Source organism: Acanthopagrus latus, chromosome 1 (genome assembly GCF_904848185.1).
Source record: "Acanthopagrus latus isolate v.2019 chromosome 1, fAcaLat1.1, whole genome shotgun sequence".
Lineage (NCBI taxonomy): Eukaryota > Metazoa > Chordata > Actinopteri > Spariformes > Sparidae > Acanthopagrus > Acanthopagrus latus.
In genome coordinates this window covers 4,530,464-4,551,954 of record NC_051039.1, presented here as the reverse complement: position 1 = coordinate 4,551,954, position 21,491 = coordinate 4,530,464, and the positions used below count along the sequence as shown (strand labels likewise).

Genomic DNA, 21,491 nt, shown 5'->3' with positions numbered 1-21,491 from the left:
GTAAATGTTTCTTTGAATCTTTGAATATTAGACGTCTTCAGTGTTTCACTGTAGAGACGACAGAGGTACAGATATGTAACATCCAGCAGTGAAAGATGACTGAGGGAGTTTTGGGAATTTAAATCAGTGAGTACAAAACTTTTGATTGTGTCAAAGGTGATCCTGAAATCACGGGACATGCAGCAGGATGGAAAAACCAAAGAGTGATGATTCTGTTTGACTTTGACGGATGGCTCCATTTTGTTCCAACAATCACTCAGCTCCTCCTGGAGACCCTCCCTGCTCTCACCCATCACATGATGGTCGATCATATTTTTACTTTGCTGCGCTGTGAACACGCTCAAGTCACAGGTACTCGCCATCCATCACTGTCATGCTGCTGCTGAGGAGCCCAGATCTGTCCTTTTTTAAAAAAAAAAATCTCACGTTGAAAGAGCAGACCGTGCCTCACAGCCCGGGACTCAAACATCGTAAAGCTCTGGTGCACTTCAGCGCTCTGATTCAGCTTCCAGTAAGTCGCCTCTCCCCCACATCTCACACTCTTCTCAAGCTTTAGCTTGTCTCACATTATGCAGCCAGTGAATCACTTCATTGTTGATCCCTGAAAACCTCCAGGTTGAGGTTCGTGGCTGTTTGATTTGGATTCGTGCTTGGTGAAAGCAGCCGTTCTCACGTAGCTGGCATTCTTATCAGTTGTTTCTGCCGTCAAAATTTAGACCTGAGGCCTTAAATTATGTAATTTAAAAAATAAATGTATATAGTATGATCATTCTTGGAAGATGAACCTTTTACACAAGTTATAAATACTCATTTTGACGTACATTTTTTTATGGTTGACAACGTTATGTAGTTCCTTAAAATAACAGCTTCAAAATCATGCTGATGATACACTACTTTGACTTGGTACAAGGTGAATGCCACCTCTTCCAACCTCCAAGTGTTCCAGGTGAAGGATCCCGAAAGTGATCAAAAAACTTGTCTGACTGTAACAAAATGTTTCTTTGGAGAGTGTGCACACGAGTGAACCCTCGAGGGCAGCGTCTTAGCATTTATAAACAAAATGGAGACAGAGAGAGGACAGATGAGGTCACAGACGCCATTATACATTTTATTTTACGGCATTTTTAAACTTAAAATGTGTCTAAAGATTGCGTTTACCTGCCTGATACAAATACTGTCGTCTATGAACACAACTCACTCCCTCATGAAGTCTTGGTAGATGGATTGTCATTGTACTTTTTTGTAGTAGGAGGTTGGAAGTTTTCCGAATTGTCCGGGACGCAACATTAGTCACACAGTAGCAGCTACGTCAGTGAAACCGGACTTATTTCATGGAGATAATGTTCTTCCCTCTCCCTGCTCTGCTTCACGTCTCTGTGATTAATCGAGTTCCCTGATGGACGGACAGCTTTGCTTATTGCTAATGTAACCTATAACTGCTGCCAACTGTAGACATGCAGCTAGCTGACGCTGCTGGAGTGGGAATTTGGAGCACCGGGACATCACTGGTGTTTAAACCCATGAGACTAAAGACTCTTTGGACCGCCAAGAAAAGGATGTTTTTTGGGGGAAACCCTCGTGGGAAGAGGTAACGGGCAGTGGGCACCAGAATCTGCGCTGGGCGATCGTCAACAAGTTGTTGACCCCCTAATTTTTGATCACAACACGCCCATATGTACGTCCAATTCTTGAATATTGTTGCTTTAAATTGTCTACTCAAATACCATGGCTGGTGCTTACATGATGCAATAATTATTCAGTGCATTTGCATTCCGCACTGTGCTTCATCCTCACTCGTTTCAGTTTCCAGCTACAGAAGAAATTAACCGTGCACGCACAGGAAAGTCTGCATGCATATTGTTTTTGAAAGAAAAACACAATTCATTTGTGGCTCGAATTCCTTCCATGAGAAGCACTGCTGTTTTAATCATCCTCTGATTAAAACCAAATGTGCTTTCACTTTCAACTAGAAGAAGTATTTTTTGGGAGCGTAGCTGTACAGACGAATTCCTCGTTTTCAGCTGAATGACTGTCTGGGTGCTTTGCTGCCCCCCCGGCACAAAACCTCCCGTGTCGTTGAAATGAAACTCTGGACTTTGTATTATTAAAATGTCTTTTATGTGGCCACCTGCCACCACAGGTGTCACCATGCCAACCGACATGAGTCACTCTTTGGGTTCTTGTCTGGTGAAAAATCGGCCGAATGAATTATTTCAGGCGAGAGATGAATTGAAGTGTTAATGTGAATAGAAAAGAAGAAAGTGTATTGATTCATTTGGAGATATAATTTCATTACAAATAAAAAAAAAAAAGTTATTTCCAAACACATCCATTCATTTCATGTTAAGGCCTTTCTGGATAAACTCATTCTCAACTCCACAAACCCCCTCAAGTCTTTGAGATTCCTGTTTGCAGACACGTGTTTTTACACCTGACAGTAACGGCTACAATCTGGATTACATATATTCACAATCACTCATGACCAGCATCTATTACAGAAGAGCAAACGTGACTTTGTGGTGTATAGTGACACCGTATTCCCACTGTGTCCGGGTTATTCTTTGCCTGCTGGCTTTTCACCTCAGTCACCATGCGTCTCCATGCACCTTTAGGTCACTTATTATTTTTTGTTTTTTAGTTATGATACATTAATAGCATTTTATCAGTCATCCCAACCACCTCGTGAAATCATCGTCCCTTTCAATCCGTGTGCTTCCCCCTGCCAAAAATCCCCAGTCTGTCCCTTTCCACCTGGCACCGAGCACCCCTCCTCGTTGGCCTCACTGGGGTCCCAGTCCTCCCTGGGTGCTCTGGCCGTCGCTGTGGTCGCTTCCCCAAAGGCGGTAAAATTGACTGAAGTCCACGTAAGGCGGGACCCGGCCCGTCTCGTCTGGCTGAGCCGCCTGGCTGCCCCTCTGGCGGAACAGGCTGCCATCTCCCGAGCTGGAGCTGGAGCTCTGTGTCTGGGTGTTGGTGGACTGGAGGGTGGCCGTGGGGCTCTGGCTGCTGGGGAGAGCGGAGGAATAGAAGAGGGAGGAGGAGACAGGTGGTTGGTTGGGGAGGGTCGAGTAATAAGAGGACACAGGTATGAGGGTGGGAATAGAGGAGGAAGATGTGGGGCCAACAGAGGAGAGGAAGGGGTCCACGTAAGGGGTGGAGAGACAGAGGAGAGAGGTGGAAAGAGGGAGAGGACGGGGAGGAGGAGGGGTGGTGGAGAGGGAGAAGAGGGAGGTAGACAGGGGCAGAGGAGGAAGAGGAGAGAGGGGGTAGAGAGGGGAAAGAGGGAGTTCAATTATGGGCTGCAGGATGTCGACAGAAGTTTGGCAGGTAGCGGGGTGGAACGTGCTAGAGGAGTGGAAAAAGGAGAGGCAAGGACAGAGCGTAGGACACAGGATGGATATCGGCGAGTCGGGGCCAATGAGGAAGAGAAATATAGATGTGAGTCAGACAGTAAGTGACAGGAAGATGGAGAAGCAACCCCTGCGGACGAGCAAGCAAGAGGCAAAAAAAAATGGAGAGCGATTAAAGTGCACAGATCCTCGCCTGAGTGCTGCTGCTCATGTTCACTCATATTAAGGTGGTTCCATGCAGGTAACCTCACTGACTGAAGGCCCAGTTCCAAACATGCCACCATAAGATTTAAGTTTTTATCTAATGAAAAGATACGATACACAACACAGATGTTTGCAGTGTTTTACTCTGAACTGTCGCTTCCACTGAGTGAAATCCTGCTGGCTGTGACTTTGGGGCGCTCAGTGGTGTAACCGGGAAACTACGCACGTCTGTCATCACAGAAATAGATCCGAAGATTGCTTATACCAACTTTGGCAACATCTGCTGCCTTCACATCAACACACAGCTCCACTTGCTTACCAGAGCAGCTCCACAGCCTCTGCAACAGAGTAGCTCTCAGTGTTGATAGGCTATTACTCGTGACGTTTAACCAATCAGATAGTGCTTTTTGGCAGGACACCGAGTGACTACAGACAGACAGGCGGCTACATCAGAGCCGGGGTAATGCATATCTCTTCCAAAAAAAAAAAAAGGATCCAATATGTAAACGAAAATGGTGATACAATCAGAGCAGTTGGAAGCCAGCGTGATTATTTTCCAGAGATGTAAATTCCCGTCTTGTGAATCGAGAGTGTTTTGGTGTCTGAAAATCCTTTTAACACAATAATCTGATACTCTGACTGCACTTCCTGGACATTACTGTGTTCCCTGTGTCATTTGTTTCTGCACACACAGAAAAAAAACAACCTGATTTACTTGCATTTACATGGTTAAATTACAGTATATGACATGTCGCTGTTTGCTAATGGGAAAGTTGAATAATAACATATTTTCCCAGCTGTACTCGATCAGTTTTCCCTTTCCAGTCAGTTTGAGGGACCCTGGAGTGATCGACAGACACCCAGCGGTGAACGACGGGGAAGTGAAAACCACGCTTACACATAAATAAGCATAGCAGCGGCGGGACGCAGCGGAGTGAAAGTCAAGTTCACCTAAAATAAATAAAACAAGCGAGGGACGAGGGAGTTGAAAATCTTGCTCATCTAAAACTGATCTAAAATAAAACTCGAGCCCAGGGAGGGAAGAGAGGAGTCAGAATAAAGCTCAGCAGTGAGACAAGGGAGTTAAAATCAAGCGACAAAAAGCAAAAATGAAGCAGTTTTTGAGCGTACACAGCAGAAAAAATAAAGCAAGGGAGTAAAAATTAAGTTTACCCAGACCAAACATGAGGAGTAGGAGGGAACCAGGAGTGAAGCCGAGCTTACCCAGGAGTGGGGGTGCCTTCTTCCAAGGTGGAGGCAGTGTTGGTCCCATTGGTGAGGGTGCCTTGCGAGGGCATGACCAGTGAGAGGGTGACGCTGGTTTTACTGGTGCTCTGGCTGTTGGAGTAGGGCACTGACACGGGGTAGATGCGTCCACCTGAAACAAGAGCAGAGGACATACACGAGTTAAAAATCACATTAAAGTGAAAGTCCTGATCATCTTCAGAGACGTTTACATCGCAACAAGTTAAAGGCTGCTGTGGGATTGCTTTTTAAATGAAGATGTCTGAGGTACACCTGTGTTGTTATTCAGACTTGTCACAAGTACTCTTATCAAGACAAACAAAGTAAAACTAAGAGCAGCCTCAGCATAAAATGGGCAGCTTGGGAACCGGGAGAAAATTGGATTTTTGTTCAGCCAGGACTTTGTTATTTTGGATCTATGTGGTATTCTTGACTGCACCTCTCAAAATCTTCTGATTTCTTCCATTAAAGGTGGCTGCTCAGGTGCGGATAGACCAAGTATTATTTTAAGATTTCTTTTGAAGTGCACCTATGTGCCGGTGTTAGTTTTCAGTGTGGGACTAGTGTCTAATGTCTGAGAAAACATAAGAATTCAATATAATCCAAATCTAGCATCAACATTCTCATACTTGTATTTACCTAAATCCTGATTTAATGTCTGACAAACTGAAACAACAGTTGTAGAAAGCTAACTTTGGCACACCGTAGTTTTCCAAGCTACTTGATCCAAATACTGGAAGTTCTGATTCATATATAAAGCTTATGAGCTTATATTATTGATATGATAACTACCTCTAAGGTTCTTAGATCCTGACATCAAATACGGTCCAATACTATATGAATTCTAAAGATTTAATGAGAAACCTTTAATAATTTTTAAATCTATAAGGAGGCGTTATCATCTTAGAGTGTCAGAGGATCAACTGGTTAGGAAAAAAGCAATACATCCATTTTTTAAGACATTCATCTTTGCTTTTTCATTTCAACTTTTTAATAGTTTAACACCAGGAAATATGAAATACAATCTGGGATGCTAAATATATGTTAAATGCTGATGTTGAAAATATTAGGAACCACCAAAGTTAAGTCTTCGGATTTTTCAACATTCTATGTGAATCTGACGGAAATTTCGACATGCTGCTAAAAACATCAAATGTTAAAGTTCTGAATGAGGAAAACTGTTGGTGTAACCGGTCTGTGAGGCGTAACCCGATCCCAGGATGCCGTTCTCTACCTTGTGTTGGCGTGAGCGCTCCGTCTGCCAGCACGTAGTTGAGCGTGCGGATGAGCAGGGTCATGTCTTCGTGCCGAGAGCAGTAGGTGGCCCGCTGTCGGCCCGACACGTAGACGTCGTGGTGCACCCGTTTGACGCGGTCCACCACCGACTGAGCCGCCGCCTCCAGACTGGCCGCCTGGGCCAGCTCTGCCGCTACCATGGCAACGATTTCCTACAATGGACAGCAGAAAGGGAGAAAATCGAGGATTGCAAGATTTACGAGACGGCGCCGCCAACAGGCTTTCTGTGTATTTTCTCCATTTTCTGATCATGATATACTTATATTACTCTTGCATAAACAATATTGTGCTGACTATGCTGCACTAGTCTCATCTCTGTGTCACTTTGAAGGTATTGCATTATTAGCTCAAGTATAATACCTATTGTGGGTACTGCTATTGCCTAATAGCCATTGTAATTCTGAGTTTAACTGCCTTGTGTAGTTTCTATCTCACCCTAATCTTATTTCTAATTTATACTCTTTTTAAATATTTATTTTCTTAAGTTGTAAGTTCTGTAAGACCAGAATTTACCCTCTGGGAAAATCAATAAAGAATTACCTTATTCTTTCTTATTGTTGTTAGAATTGAAGAACTAAATGAAAGAAGACAAGTAAGAAAAGAAGATAGAAGAACAAGAGGCCGAATAAGATAAAACAAATAAATACGATAAGTGAGTGAAAGATAACAGCAATGGAAACTCTGGCTAAAAGTGGTCGAGAAAAACAGGCCTTGGAGTTCAAGAAGGGGCAATGAAAATAAACACAAAGATGATATCAATGGAAAGGATGAAAAGCGGACGCATAAGAAGGAAGGGAGGAGCAGGACAGGAAGGAATTAGAGAGAACAAAGATATAAAAATGTGTGGTTTTGAGTAGGTGGTTTGCCAAAGAAGGAGGAGAAACATTTATGCAGAGATCATAAAAAGACGAAAGAAAAACAAGCAGCGGGAAAGTGGCTGAAACCGTCTAACCCGTCTGAACCCTTCTAACCTGATTGGCCTGTTCGGGGCCGTGGGCGGATTCAAGGGCGTTGATGAGACCTTCTGACATCAGCAACAAGAAGCCCGTCACGCTGTCCAAAGACTGGCTGCCGTGAATCTCTGGTTCTGCGATGACTGGCCTCGTCTTTGCCGCGCTGATGGTGGAGGAGGACGGATAGATATGTTAGTAAGATAAATTGATGTCAAGGAGAGAGAACGAGGAAGAGACTGGAGGAGAGAGAAGAAGTGGAAAGAGGGAGAGAAAGAAAGACATAAGTGCACCTGAACTAAATACAATAAACTTCATCTAATCTCATAGATCCAACAAATCGCTTATACTTTGTCCACATCAAATTTCCTGCACTCTCTTTGATGGCACCGCGGCGGAAATTCTATAAAGATTCTATTGTGTGTTTTATTGAGGATCATAATTGGAATGGCTCGTAGATATCTGAGCCTGATTTGCTTGGCCTGGACGGCAGACAGGAAGAGGAAATGAGAAGTGTGAGAGAGGGGGCCCCTGGATCGTGGAATTTCGAGAGGCTCGGCCGAGGTAAAAGAGAGGTTGGAGCGGTGTCAGATCTGATAATAAAGACTGTAAAATGGAGACAGAGCCTCCACTGTCCAGGTAGTGATAAGTGCACACACACACTCACACACACCAGAAACTCTGTCAACTTTAAGAACTGTGAGTCAAGTGGAACTGTAGCAGCTAATTAAGCATTTTAACGGAGAAGTTTGACAAGTGAACGTACGCTAATTTTTTACTGAGAAGTAATTAAGAAGCTCTTTCGTGTCTGTGCACAAAATAGGAATTGATTTCTGACTGGCAGAGGGCTTAGCTCTGCTCAACTGGACTGTCCATAGACTGGACAGGGGGATAAACTGCTAGTCAAGCTAATAGGCAACTTTTAATTATACTGATCAACACGTGTCCTTACCATCCAAGAGGAAAAACAGTGGCAGGAGTCTTGGTCATCATGGTCGTTTATTGTGCTTGAGAATGAAAGAGTTCCAACATACACTGTAACTCCTGGTAAAACCAAAACTTGTTTTTTAGATTTCTGTTCGTGTTTGAATTGGATTGGAAATGTGATACGACATGACGTGCTGGCAGAAAGGCTCTGTTGCCTTTGGACGGAGCCAGACTAGCTGTTTCCTCCTGCTTCCAGTCTTTTTGTTAAGCTAATTGTCTCCTGGCTGCAGCTCCATACTCATCACACAGACACGAGAGTGGTATCAACCTTCTCTATTAAATACAACTGAAACTCATTCAGAGTTATTTTTTGCTCACTGGAACATGAGGTGAGGAGTAGTTGTGACACTAAAGGACTTGGCTGCTTGTCCAAATTTGATTCTATGACATTGTCAAAGACAGCTTTATTCTTGCCAATAATAATCAGTGGATGAATGAATGATATGTACCACATGTTGGAGTATTGTGACTTCACCTGAGCAAGTCGATTTCATTGTAGTTGAACTTCACCCGGTAGTCTCCGAGCCTCCTGGTGCTGCTCTGTCCAGCAATCTGCCCTGCCTGCCTGACACGAGCTGAATCCACACCTGCGTAAAACAAAGGGCAAGAAAGGAGAAGAAAACATTAAAATACAGCAAGAGGCTGACAGTTAGGACAGACTGGAGATCAGTTTGAGGACTGCAGAATAATGATAGGCAGTGGGGGGGAAGAGGAGCAGGAGATTTAGTATTGGGGACAGAAGAGGATAAAGCAATAAGACAAGAGCAATAAGTGGAAGCGGGAGATGGGGGTGGGAGGAAGGAACAAAGGGGGGATGTGTGTGTGTGTGTTTTGGGGGGTGGATGAAAGTACGAGGGGGAGAGGTCACCTTCAGCTGGGTTAATGGAATGACTGCCATTTCATTTAAATCGCTCAGAGAAGAGCCGGAACAACAGAATAATTATGTGACTCCAAACAGACGGCAGAGAGAGAGAGAGACAGAGAGGTCTGCCCCCTCTTCTGACAGTGTGAAATGCTGGGCAACAATGCAGCTAATTCACCGTTATGTTCATTACAGGTGCCAGGCTTCACTTAATGCATCTTCCGCAAAGCTAATCACGACGTATGTATTTCCTGTTTCAAACACCATCCTCATTACTGGACCATTAGCTTGGCTGTCCACCGCGGATAGAGGACTCTAAGTGTGTCTCCATGCCAGCTAGTGGACGGTAATGGCTGTCTACGTCCGCTGTTATATCCTGCTCAGAATGCAATGAATGAAATGTTATATGTCTGAATGTACGTATGCTACAGATTTCCCTCGATACCAGTGCAATGAAGACTTTTTACTGAATTAACAAGGTAAAACTAAATCTGAAAAGCTTTTCTCTGCACATTTTTCCACAGACAACTCAGAACTATCTGACTGAATATTCAAATCTGAATATGACTGATTCTTAATTATCATTCTTATTTTGATCAGCGAGGAGTTGTTTTTTTTGTTGTTTTTGTTAGGATTAAGTCCCGTCTCCTAATTAATTCTTGCCTTGTTAATTCCCAGAAAAAAGGCAACAGCAAAGTCAGCAGAGCAGCAGCAGTAGACGGAGGCAGCGCTGCTTCTAAATTTGGTGAAACGGGATGTCAATCAGATTATTCAAAATATTCATCTCAGTAGGTCCTGAGGCACGGCTGACTCAAAATTAAGGCTGCAACGAATGATTACTGTCATTACTGATTATTTTCTCATTATTTTATTTATCATTCATTCCATGAAATGTCACAAAAATATGAAAAGTGCTCGTCATGATTTCAAGTAACGACTTCAAATAGCTCCTTAAGTCCAAAAACCCAAAGACTCCTCATTTATATAAATAAACGACAAAGAAAAGCAGCTAATCTTTACATTCAAGACGTTGAAACCATCAAATTACTGTCATCTTGGCTGACTGATTGTTGCAGCTCTTCTCATAATGACTTGAACTGAGCTGTATTTAAATCTTAAATGTATAACAAGTAACGCTACTGTATTAAAATGTCCATAAATGACTACATTTTGTTATGTATTTTTTGTTGGGTTATGTACTTCTGTTATTCTAAATGTTTCCAACAAATGTTCAAACCCAGTGAACTTTGTATTTTTATTCAAAGTAACAGTGTGTTTCATTCGGTCGCCTGTCAGTTGTGACGCAGGAAACATCAGATGATACGTTAGAGAATGAGGAAGGAAGTTGGCAAATGTGACTAAATGTGAACTAAATAAAACATTTCTGCCCGACTCAAGTCTGGTACAGTTTCATAGTTTTTTACAACGAAGATAACAACCAGCTTCATACAACACCAGTTCATATCATCAAACTACATTATCATGATTGAGTCAGAGACCTCTGGCAGCAGAAGTTAGTCAGTGTCTCAAATAAAATAAAATTAACAGAAACATATTCTAAAAGTAAAGTTAAAATAAAGGAAATAGATCTCAACTGGAGTTCCCAGAACTGACCCTGGTCAGATGGTCTGTGTATCTGTGTTGAATTCTGTATTCTTAATATGTATCCGTCCTTCTGTGTGACTCACCCAGTGCAGCCAGTCTCTGCAGCTCTTCGTCATTGTCGGTGTTGTGGGGCCGTCCGATCTGGAGAACCTGGTTCTGGCCGTCGCTGCTGGACTTGCACAGCAGGGCCCGGTTGGAACCTGGAATCCCAGATGAACGCACACAAAAGGATTCACAAAGAGGCTTTTAATTCAACTCCCAGGAGGATGAGGATGAGATATTTTGCTGACTCACTTTTCCACACATTAATGATGCAGACACAATAATGCGCTGATGCTGCTCTGAGGTGACTCACAGGCCCAAACCCACACCAACGAACCAGTGGAGACAGTGTGCTTCTTCTACAAAAAGCTAAATATTAATAACCGAAGATGACGCCAGTTGCTGACACATGAGCTGACCGGGGACAGATCAGTGATTAATTCATTATAACATTAACATTTTTTGGGTGGCTGAGCAGCAGCTTGACGTGGGACCACATCCACCCACACAAAAACAAGTTCAGGAGCTCCGAATGTATAAATGATGCGTTCTAGAAAAGGTGTGGGTGAACCAGTGAAGTGGCCATGAAAATAAGGTGCAACATAACCGCAGAGGAGAACTTTGTTTCTATTGTTCAGCTTCTGTAGGTGTTATTTTCGTTATTATTATCGTCATCATCAGTAAAATGTCACTCAGAGGTGCATCACTATCTCTGTCTTCTCGGTCCATCACTGGTGTTGATGACTCTGTTTAACTGTTGCTTGTAAAATGTAACGCAGAGTTTATTCATCTAGATTAAACTGTGCACAACTTTGACATTTACTGAGTGTTTTCTTACTTTTACACAACATGACTAGGTCATTAGGAATCCCCCTACTCTTTTTTCTCTTCATAAGAAGGGTTGTAAAGTTTCTGACATGATCAGATTGTTTTGATCGAAATTACCAAAAATGAAATGCTGTTTTGCCGTTGTTTTGAAAAACCAAAATCAGCAGATCTGTCAGAGAAAAGATGGAATGTCCCACCAGCAAAAGGTGTGTTTTACAGACTGTGCAGAGAGTTTATTTCTTCAGAGGACCAGAAGATTGTTCCCACAGGTTGTGTTTTCTGTGGCCTTCAGACAGATGTTGGAATCACACTCTCTTCATTGGAAACATACCTACAATGTCAGTCATTGTTTTTCAATCCTTGTTGCCAAATCAGGCTCCTGCAGCCAAGAGCTGCAGGGGCAGTAGTATGATACTACCTCCGAGTGTGAACCGTGACTGAGTGAAGTTTTAATATACGCTCCATCAATTAATCATTCATCATCTTCTGAAGTTTAATGAAGGTGACTGAAGCGATGATGGTTTACAGGTACATGTGCAGGAGCTGTTAATAGCCTCAGCCATGCGTAACACCAGGAGAGAACCTTCCTGATGAAACACAAGCAGTTGGAGTTTTTCCTCTTTCCTCTCAGTGACACTTTTAATGAGCGTCAGAGCGAGAACAAGTTTTGCTAGACAAACGGATGCCTGAAGGCATTTCTACATCATCATCAACCATTTGTGAATAATTGTTAAAGCCGAAATGAAGCTTGTGCACGAGCGCCTGTCTCCACAATGATAGAGATTTTTATATAAAAGAACTGGGCAACGGCTCAGCTTTATAAATCCGACGAACAGAATCCGTACGCTTATTTCTGTCTTTGTGCATACACACAGTTTTGCATCTGGCCCCTGGAGCAGCTGCTCGTTTAATCTGCAGACAAGGACGTCCAATCAGCACCATTATGGTGAAATTGCAGACGGGGGGCCCATGTGCCTCTCTCTGTCCTCGCTGTGGGGCCCCGGGCTTCATCTCCTGTGACTCTGTGTGTTAATCAGTCAGCGCTGACAGGATACGTTGCTTTTGTAGCGTTGTAATAGTCTATTGGTAACAATATACTCTCTTGTTAACACTGGTGATAATCCTAATGTTCTTATAAACAAAGCTGCAATTGCTACATATCTGAAAGGAACAGCCGACTGTGCCTGTCGTATGTTCGTGTACTCTTGGCAGTCGCCCCCACACACACACACACACACACACACTCCCAGCATATCAAATTATGGGTCATACGACCTTAACTGTCAAATTTATTTCACATCAACACACAGCTGGAAGAGCTTTTCAGAGCACACTTACTCTTATGTCGAAACCTCCCTGGGATTCATGTTCTGTCAACTTTGAACTCTCGACCCTCGCACAACGGGCCAGTGGGGAGACAGTCCTCCTTTCTCCTCGCTACTAATTACCACACCCCCCATTTTCTGCTCTGTGCCATGTCCTTGAGGACAAAAGAAAAGGAAATCAAAGAGAGAGAGAGAGGGTGACGCGGCGCTTTGCCTTTGCCTGCTAAAGAATATAAGATGTAAGCAAAAAGATGAAAAAACATCTAAAAGACTGACTTACACTCATTACCAGCTGCTTTTAAGAAGTGCAACCTTAAAATAAGACTCACAACCCTGATTAATGATTAAATCAAGTGGAAGTAATAATAGCTACAGTGTCCACTTACATGAAACAGGCCCCCTCTCACAGCAGCTGGGGTCTGGTGCTTTATGATTAACTTTGATTCTTGAAGAAAAATACTTCTAAAGGAGCTCCTCAGGGGAAGCGTGTGTGTGTGTGTGTGTGTGTGTGTGTGTGTGTGTGTGTGTGTGTGTGTGTGTGTGTGTGTGTGTGTGTGTGACTCCCACAGTCTTCTTTGAGTTTTCTCACAGTTAAGGATTTAAAATGGGCCTGCTGATTGGTCTAGTAAAATATAAATGACAAATGCTTCTTTTTCCGTTCTGTGGCTGAAGGAGTCAAGAGGGAATCAGTAAATCACACACACACACACACACACACACACACACACACACACACACACACACTCGGAGGTAGTATCATACTACTGCCCCTGCAGCTCTTGGCTGCAGGAGCCTGATTTGGCAACAAGGATTGAAAAACAATGACTGACATTGTAGGTATGTTTCCAATGAAGAGAGTGTGATTCCAACATCTGTCTGAAGGCCACAGAAAACACAACCTGTGGGAACAATCTTCAGGTCCTCTGAAGAAATAAACTCTCTGCACAGTCTGTAAAACACACGTTTTGCTGGTGGGGCATTCCCGCTTTTCTCTGACAGATCTGCTGATTTTGGTTTAGGTATTTCAAAACTTCTGCAAAAACAGCATTTCTTTTCTTAGTAATTTCGATCAAAATAATCTGATCGTGTCACAAATTTTGCAACCTTTCCCACAGCTGATAAAATCTATATCTATTTGTGTACTTTTGAGTGAGTAAGAGCAAGACAAGGGGAAATCCTAATGACCAATTTTCCCCAATGTTTAAACAGAAAATCTCTACTCAGCCAGTCTAAAAGTAAGAAAACAATCAAAGTTGTGCACAATTTAATCTACAAGGTTAAACTTTGTCTGAAAAAATGCTGCGTAACATCTTACAAGCAACAGTTAACCAGCGTCGTCACCATTATTGATGGAGGCTAATTGACTAGGACGACATTACAGTGCAAACTATGTCAACTTGAGCTCAAATGTGAACATATGATAAAAATAATAATGCGTTTAACCAACTCGTATTCATAGTGCAAACTAGCGAATTTAGCAACTTTCATTGCCTTGACGACCAACTGCACACATCACATGACCGAATGAATTTTGTGACACAAACTGTCTCAATGTTGTAGTTTTGGAAATTACCTCTTCAATATAAATATATGGATTAGTGGCCTTGTACACACATGATCTTACTGATGATCCTGCCATTTGCCTTTGAGCAGGCCACTGAAACCCTGACAGCATAAACAGCACTATTTTGCAACTGCTGCTGACTTGTGTCCTGATCTATACAACATAATTATACATCAGCAATAACCATAACTCAGCCCTTCCATCCCTTGTCTGTAACTGATGCTGTGCATCCAGCATTAGCTTACATGCTACTAAAAATAGCGCCTGTGTCCTCTGGGTAGAGACGCAAGAGGAGCATGAGAGAGACACAAGACTTCATAACTGGGTTTGCCTGGCTGAAAATGGGTGTTCACTGGCAGCATCTCTGTTTTTTTTATGAGCCAGATGAGCTCGTGTGACGCTTAGTGGCATTTGAGACATTGGTCACACCATTTTCAACATCTCTGTGTATATCAGATTTTGAGTTTTAAGAATTTTTCAGCACCAGTTACGGTTAAATGTCTCGTCTCTCGCCATGACGCAGCTGAAAAAGCTTCTTGGTCTCCTGGGAGAGCTCTTGCATCTGCTTTCTATGAACACCACTTAAATCAGTCCAGTAAAATAGTGTCCAGCCCTAAAACAAGACCTGTTTAAGCCTGACATCTGCTGGTGTAAGGCAGATTCTTATGTCAGACGCTGTGCAGAAGGACAACTTTATGAGCCTGTGTTGACATATGTGTGTGTGTCCGTACCGACATTGGCGATATAGAGCTTGTTGTTGAGGATCAGTGCCACCACAGCCGTAGCTCCTCCCGACACCTCCTGTTCCAGCTCCTTGAGACGCTCCTGAACCTTCTGATTCTGAGATGAATGGTGGAATGACACATTCTGAGCAATCAAAGGGAGATGAAGAGGACAGAGAAAGATAAGTAAAGAAAATGTGGCGGGAACGGGACAGAAATTACAAAATTAACAGTTGGAGTAGGCAGATTGAAGGAGAAAAGCAGGAATGAGACAAACGATCAAAGAGGAGGTGAGAAATAAAAGAGCATTGAAGAAGAGACACGAGACGAGAGGAGAGGCGAGGCGAGAGGACGGGGAGGAGTGGTGGAGGAGGAAAAAAGAAAAACAGGCAGGAGGTGAGATGAAAAGGGATAAGAGATGAGTAAGAACACAGAAGATAGCGAGCATGAAAGAGTCAGATAAGCAAACGAGACAAAGTGTGAGAGCAGAGAAAAGGAGATTAGGACTTGACGTTCTTCATCAGCCACCTCAAGCACTAAAAAAGTGACTAACATCGTCGTACAAAAACACCCACACCGGCAATAATATCAGGACGCAATCTAACATTTTGTGAAGTGAAGACTGGAAAAAGGAGGAGATATGGCACAGAGAGAAAAAGATGGAGGGGGGGGAGAAATGTGGAGGCAGAGGAGCAGGGAGAGTTGGATCCAGAGGAGGGAAACAGAGACCAGCTTATCTAATGAAACAGGCTGATGAGCCCAATTAGAACATAACAAGCTCATTCTCCAATGGCTGGGCATTAGCTCACACTAATGCCCAAATCTGCGGTTGCTATGGAAACCAACAGAGAACTCCTCTCCCCAATTTTCGGCTTAATCTGTCAATATGCTTTGCAGTATGAGTGTGTGTGTGTGTGTGTGTGTGTGTACCTCATTGTGTGGTAGGAGGTAGTTGGACAGGTGAGCTTTCTCAGCCAGAGCATCATCTATCGTCTCAAAGTAGCTCTTCTCCACCACGTCGAAGGCCTGCAATCACAAGAACATGCTTCCAATTTATACAAACACATCGATGCCAAGTACAAGATTATTAAAAAAAAAGGTTTGAAAAAAAAAAAAAAAAAAACCTACAAGAACTGCTGCACCATGCACTGCACAACATCTCTGACAAACACATCCATTGTTTTTTTTTTAAGCTGCACTCAATGCAAATTTGAAAATACGCAGACAAGATATGTTTTCTAACTAACTTCCTCAGATATCATGACATTTGGAATCCGTGATAGGCAATTCAGAGGAACAGGTTTCTGTGTTTACAGCACCACAGCGACCATGACACCAGCACGGAAAATCAATTCCTGCACCTGCCAGATGCAGGAGACTTCGAGTAGATGCTTGTTAGTCTTACAGGTAGTGTGTGCATGAATACAAAACAGGACATTTGCTGAGAATGATTAGTTTCAGAATGACCATGACCCCGTTTTCATATCGTACACCTATGAGGTTCTCATCACACATGCTTCCATGTTTCCCTCCAAAATGCTTTTGTTTCCTCTGCTGTACCAACTAAAACTTTAAAGAAAATGATTTTTGAGATGAAACCTTGATATCACAAGAAAGTAATAAACTAGGTAACCTCACTGGCCTGTCCATCAGTTAAGCTTGTTTGTCTCCTGTGGTTTGGCAGGACTGTCATTTTGGAAGCACTATACTGACGGAGCTACAAGGCCTGCAAACACAGATCATATCAGATGTGCAAGCCGCAATATAGTGGGATGTTATATCTCTCCTGAGGTTTGATAATTTCAACTGACTCCGGCAGAAACTGGACTTTCTGCTTGTTTTGCATAACCCTCTGAATATTATTTACAGTTATCCCCGTCTGTTTTCTGTGCAAGAAGCAGCTTCTTGTTTGACAACATCCATATCTTTTTGAAACAACTTCAACTTCTTTCTCAAACTCTCCATTCATTCATTCATTCATTCATTCATTCATTCATTACACAACTACTGCTGTTGTTTTTCCCTTGTCTGCTTTACTGGGTGTAACACTGTGGGTCGGGGGGATACTGAACATATAAATATAAACACACACAAACCTGTGTGAGGATCCGGCGGACGTCGTTGTCTGTGTGACTGGAGTTGAGCTGTCCTAGCAGCAGTTCAGCTGTCAGACACTGGGAGGCAAAGTTAGCCACTCTGCTGCCGTCATAACCGTTAAAAACCCCATACAGGAAACAGCCGTCCTCCCCTCTGATCGGTAAAGAAAATACAGACATCATGTGGCTTCATTTTTACTTCAATAACAAGAGGAATTACAATATGTATGCATGTGTATGATACACGTGATTAAACGATTTGATGAAGTCAAAAAGGACACCTGTTATACCTGTTAAACACCTTCCTCCCATCTAGCTTTTTGTGTACTTTCACAGCGATAAAAGTGTAAAAGTTATCACTACTTTGGCAAGAAATGACTCACTTTGACATAATATTTGTAAAACTAATCATCCAGCTGCACGAACATCATTAATGTAATTGATCTGAAAACAGTTTTACCATCAGAGTTGCATTTTATACCATAAACTGATGACTGAGTGTGGAGGCTTAGACACTTCGTTAGAGCCCTGTGTTGACAAGAGTCTCCCCTGCTGAATTGTTTTTGAGCAAGACAGAGAATCCCTCCCAGGTTCAGGGTCCTCTTCCCAAAGTGGGAACCATCAATGTCATGATGCTTTCAGCTGGTTGAACAGTAGATTGTCTAATAATGCTGCAGAAATAAGTCATCTTGTTTCTCTGACATGCAGGCAGCAGCTGCGACTCCTGGTATGACATTATTCCTGTTTCCTGACTTCGCTGTACTTAGTGAGGGTGTTTTTCGTTTCAGCGGCGTCTCACCTGAACCCGAGGTGTCCATCCTCGTTGGTGTGGCTCTGAGTTCCTTTACCATCGGGGCCGTACACACAGTTGGGCGCAGTGCCGACCCCACACATCTGACACAGCGGCAGGTCATCTGTCCAGCTCTGATGCTGTCAGGTCAACAAAACAAAGGAATAAGGATTCTCTATATGTTACAGAATAAGTAGTGATGTGTGTAGATAATGATCTGCTTGTGGATCTGCTGCAGTGTGATAGTTTAGCTCACTCCAGGATTTGAGCTGATGACAGTATAAACTCATGAACAGATGTTCCGTTTTCACAAATACTTTGTATTTTGTAGATAAACTGTTAAAACCATAATGGAGGCAGTTAGTGGTTTTTCTGTGGAAACCCAATTATCGCTCCCCTGAAACCTCCTAATTACACTATCAAGTGTTAGCAAATAGACTGCTACTTGACTAGTAGACAGATTAATTCATCCAGCATACAATTTTCACAGCGTTTTAACAGAATTCCATCAAATTAAGTAGTTTCATAAAACTGAAAACTGTGTTCCCTGTGTTTTGACTCGGCCAGAATGACTTCAAATTCAAGTTCAATGGTTCCCTGCTGTCTGTGTGAGCGGCTGGTCTTGTATTCTCTCCATTTTAAGGTATTTTTTTTTAGCATTGTCAAGTGTGGTGTATGTGCACTTCTTAACACATTTCCCTTTGAGCTGACAACTTTCTCCTGTATATGGAAGTCTTAAAATAAACCTGTTTCGCCCTTGGCTTACCTAAAAACATTACCATGCTTTGTGTTACTGTTTGTTTTGTTTTTTTACTGTCACGGTGTAGCAGTTCCATATTCAAAGACCGGCTAACTTCAGTTTGTTTTGGGCTGATTTTCAAAAATCCATCTGGACTAATTGCAGGAGATTCAGATCACCTGTGCACAAGGTGGTGGTGAAGACTGGCTCCTGATTGAGGAGTGGAAGCAGCTGGGGACATTTCACTCCCAGCCAATCATGGTGTGACGACGCCCTTTATGTGAAGGCTTAAAAGAGGTGGGGGAACGGCACCCAGAGGGGCCCTCGCCCTCATTCTGAACCTCCTCCCCTCAGATCACCAGCCAGAAACTCAGATCTGTTTAGGCCCTATTGTGTTCTCTTGTCTGCCCCACCTCATTCCACCGAGGAGACCCAAACTCATTTACACCTTCAGTTTTGACATTTTTTTTTTTGCACTGGTGCTTGTAGGGGCACATTTCAGTCTGATTGTCCCCTGAAGAGGCATTTGTTTATTGGTTTATTGTCAAAGTGGCTGACATTGGGCATCCTCTCTTGACTTACATGGTTTTTGTTAATATTTTTATGTAGATGGGGCTGGCCTGTAAGCATTCTACTACCAGCACCCCAACAACGGTGTGTGTGTGCGTATATGTATTTTCAGTTTCTAATAATGAACAAAATAATTATGGTTTACATCCTTCATCTACTATATGCAACCACCCACATAGTGCATTTCAATTAAATTTGCATTATTTTGCACAATTTACTTGCGTACAGACACTGTGTACTGTTGGTGAAAGTCATTTACACCCATTTGTTCACTTATATGTGCATCATAGCACTGTTCGTGTTCAACCATCTCTGTTCATCTTTGTTGTTACTGTTTTCAGCTGTTTGTCCATTTACACACAGTGACAGCAACAATTCTTGAATTCGTGCAAAAACTTGGCGACAAAAGCTGATTAACTTCTCTACACCTTGACGACAGACCGACATCGTCTCTGCATGCTGACATTAACATGAGTGTAAACATTACTCTAACAATCGCAGAGAATAAATGGTCCATTTAGTTGGTTGTTGCTTAAAAGTTAGCTTCAGTAATTAACCATTTCTGAGTCTCTGTTAACCCACTCATTGTGTGTGACAGGACACTGCACAATAGGTACTTGTCGAATGAAAACCACCTCCTCCTCTCACTAATCCCGACTGTCCTGAGTGATTAGACGCTAAGAAATCGCATTATTTTGAGATTAAAGTTGGGCTAGCTAGCTAACTGTTAGCAAAACACTTCCCAAGCTCCAACTAAAGTAGCTAGCACTAGCATCGCTGAATGACACGAAATAACACACTTAAGTGAACGAAACAAACACGTCGACGGCCAGGGGAGATAAATGAAACAGAAGTGGTCCTGACGAGCAGTCCAGCAGTGACATTAGAGGTCAGTGAGAGTGAATAATAGCTCAGTTTTCACTCACGCTCTGCATCAAATTCCTTCGCTGGGCCGCCATGTTGGACGGTACACGATGCGTTCAGGATCCATCGTAAAATCCAAAAAACAAGCATCGAGCGAATACACCCACCTGTCAATGTATTAAGTAGGAAACTAACACAGTATAATAAAAAATACAAACACCGTAAGAGCATTTATCGTGGGTTCTGTGACAACTCATATGTCAAAGCTTGAAAATATAACGAGAACAGTTGGTTTAGCACTTTTGTTTTTATTTATATTTTTGTATACAAATAAACCCATTTTCCGCTCCATACATTACATTATTATTAATTATCAATGTTTTGGTTCAGCTGCTAGCACCGATTTAACACCTTCCTCCAAATGTCTTCCATTCTCGTGTGTTTTTGGCGTTTCACATTCAGATTTACCGATCATTAATCGACACATTTCCGACACCCCTTTAAGGCAACACCCGTCTTACTTTGCTCTGCTCGTGAATTTTATTATTTTTATTGCGAGATTAAATCCGTTCTCGACGCATTTGCTACGTAACACCTGTGCAGAGTTCATTAATTCATAACATGAAATAAATAAAATAAAATAAAGATGGAGGAAAAAATAAACATGCAAACACCACTTCCTGTTTGTTGCTAGGTGGGATTTCTTTGACAACGTCGCCACCTTGTGGTTCAAAAATGAACTGCAACAGTAAACTGCACCCACCTGATGCCGATGGGTGTTAAGCCTCATGGGCATCATCGACATAAATTTATCTTGATGACATTTGAACTTCATTCAGTGACGCAATTAATACCATTATGCCAGTATAATTAGTATTTCGGCTCGCTCTTATTATTATATTCTAGTAAAATAAATATGATAATTTAATATAATAAATGGATTTTCAGGAGGAGGTGTATGTTTGGATGCTCTTTTTATAAAGGTCTGGTATGCTTTTAATATTTATTATACACTCAGAAATTAAGAAACTGATTGGAATTGCAGTAAATCATTACTAAGCAGCTTCCCTTTAATGCAATCCATTATTTTGATCTACAGGGGTCAGTAAAGTGAATTATAAGAGCTATGAATATGCTTTATCGTTCACTAAATCAAAGCATGTTGATATAAAATCTGAACTTAGATTAGGTATAAAATATTGCCATTGGAGGGAGACAAACTGCATTTAGCAGATCAGCATCACATCTGTTCTTAAAACTTGCAATGACCTGACGGTAACAATATAGCTGTTTCTCTCTGTGTGTGATGAACAATCAGGAAAAACATTAATCTGCATTTCCTGTAAAAACAATCCAGGATGGATGTAACAGAGGGACAGCAGTGAAAATGCAACTAAACCCCCCCAAAATCTCAGACCACTCATTCATATCTTTATCAGTATTTTCTTTATT

The 21,491-nt window shown here is 42.3% G+C and overlaps 1 protein-coding gene across 3 annotated transcripts; it reads right to left on the bottom strand.

Moving 5' to 3' along the window:
* Positions 1–1,082: 1,082 nt before the first annotated feature.
* tab1 (TGF-beta activated kinase 1/MAP3K7 binding protein 1) lies at positions 1,083–20,801 on the bottom strand. Of its 3 annotated transcripts, none has more exons than XM_037100745.1 (11): positions 20,102–20,801; positions 17,876–18,006; positions 17,077–17,230; positions 15,911–16,006; positions 14,990–15,125; positions 10,583–10,699; positions 8,508–8,619; positions 7,067–7,211; positions 6,034–6,247; positions 4,779–4,932; positions 1,083–3,003 (listed from the first exon to the last, which is right to left on the bottom strand). In XM_037100745.1, exons 1-11 carry the CDS (start codon positions 20,132–20,134, stop codon positions 2,781–2,783), a joined length of 1,515 nt encoding a protein of 504 aa, XP_036956640.1. In that variant the 5' UTR covers positions 20,135–20,801; the 3' UTR covers positions 1,083–2,780. The 3 variants fall into 3 exon arrangements, with proteins under 3 accessions (XP_036956640.1, XP_036956650.1, XP_036956631.1); XM_037100755.1 differs by having other exon boundaries at positions 1,083–3,006; positions 14,990–15,098; positions 20,102–20,800; XM_037100736.1 differs by having other exon boundaries at positions 1,083–3,006; positions 20,102–20,795.
* Positions 20,802–21,491: the final 690 nt, after the last annotated feature.

What these genes read in the sequence shown, in the direction of transcription:
- tab1 (XM_037100736.1), bottom strand. Translation starts at nt 20,134, where the DNA reads ATGGCGGCCCAGCGAAGGAATTTGATGCAGAGC. An exon ending in GCAGAGACTGGCTGCACTGG is followed by an intron (nt 8,620 to 10,582) that starts GTGAGTCACACA and finishes TGTTTTACGCAG; the next exon opens with GTGTGGATTCAGCTCGTGTC. An exon ending in GAAGGCACCCCCACTCCTGG is followed by an intron (nt 3,007 to 4,778) that starts GTAAGCTCGGCT and finishes CGCTCTCCCCAG; the next exon opens with CAGCCAGAGCCCCACGGCCA.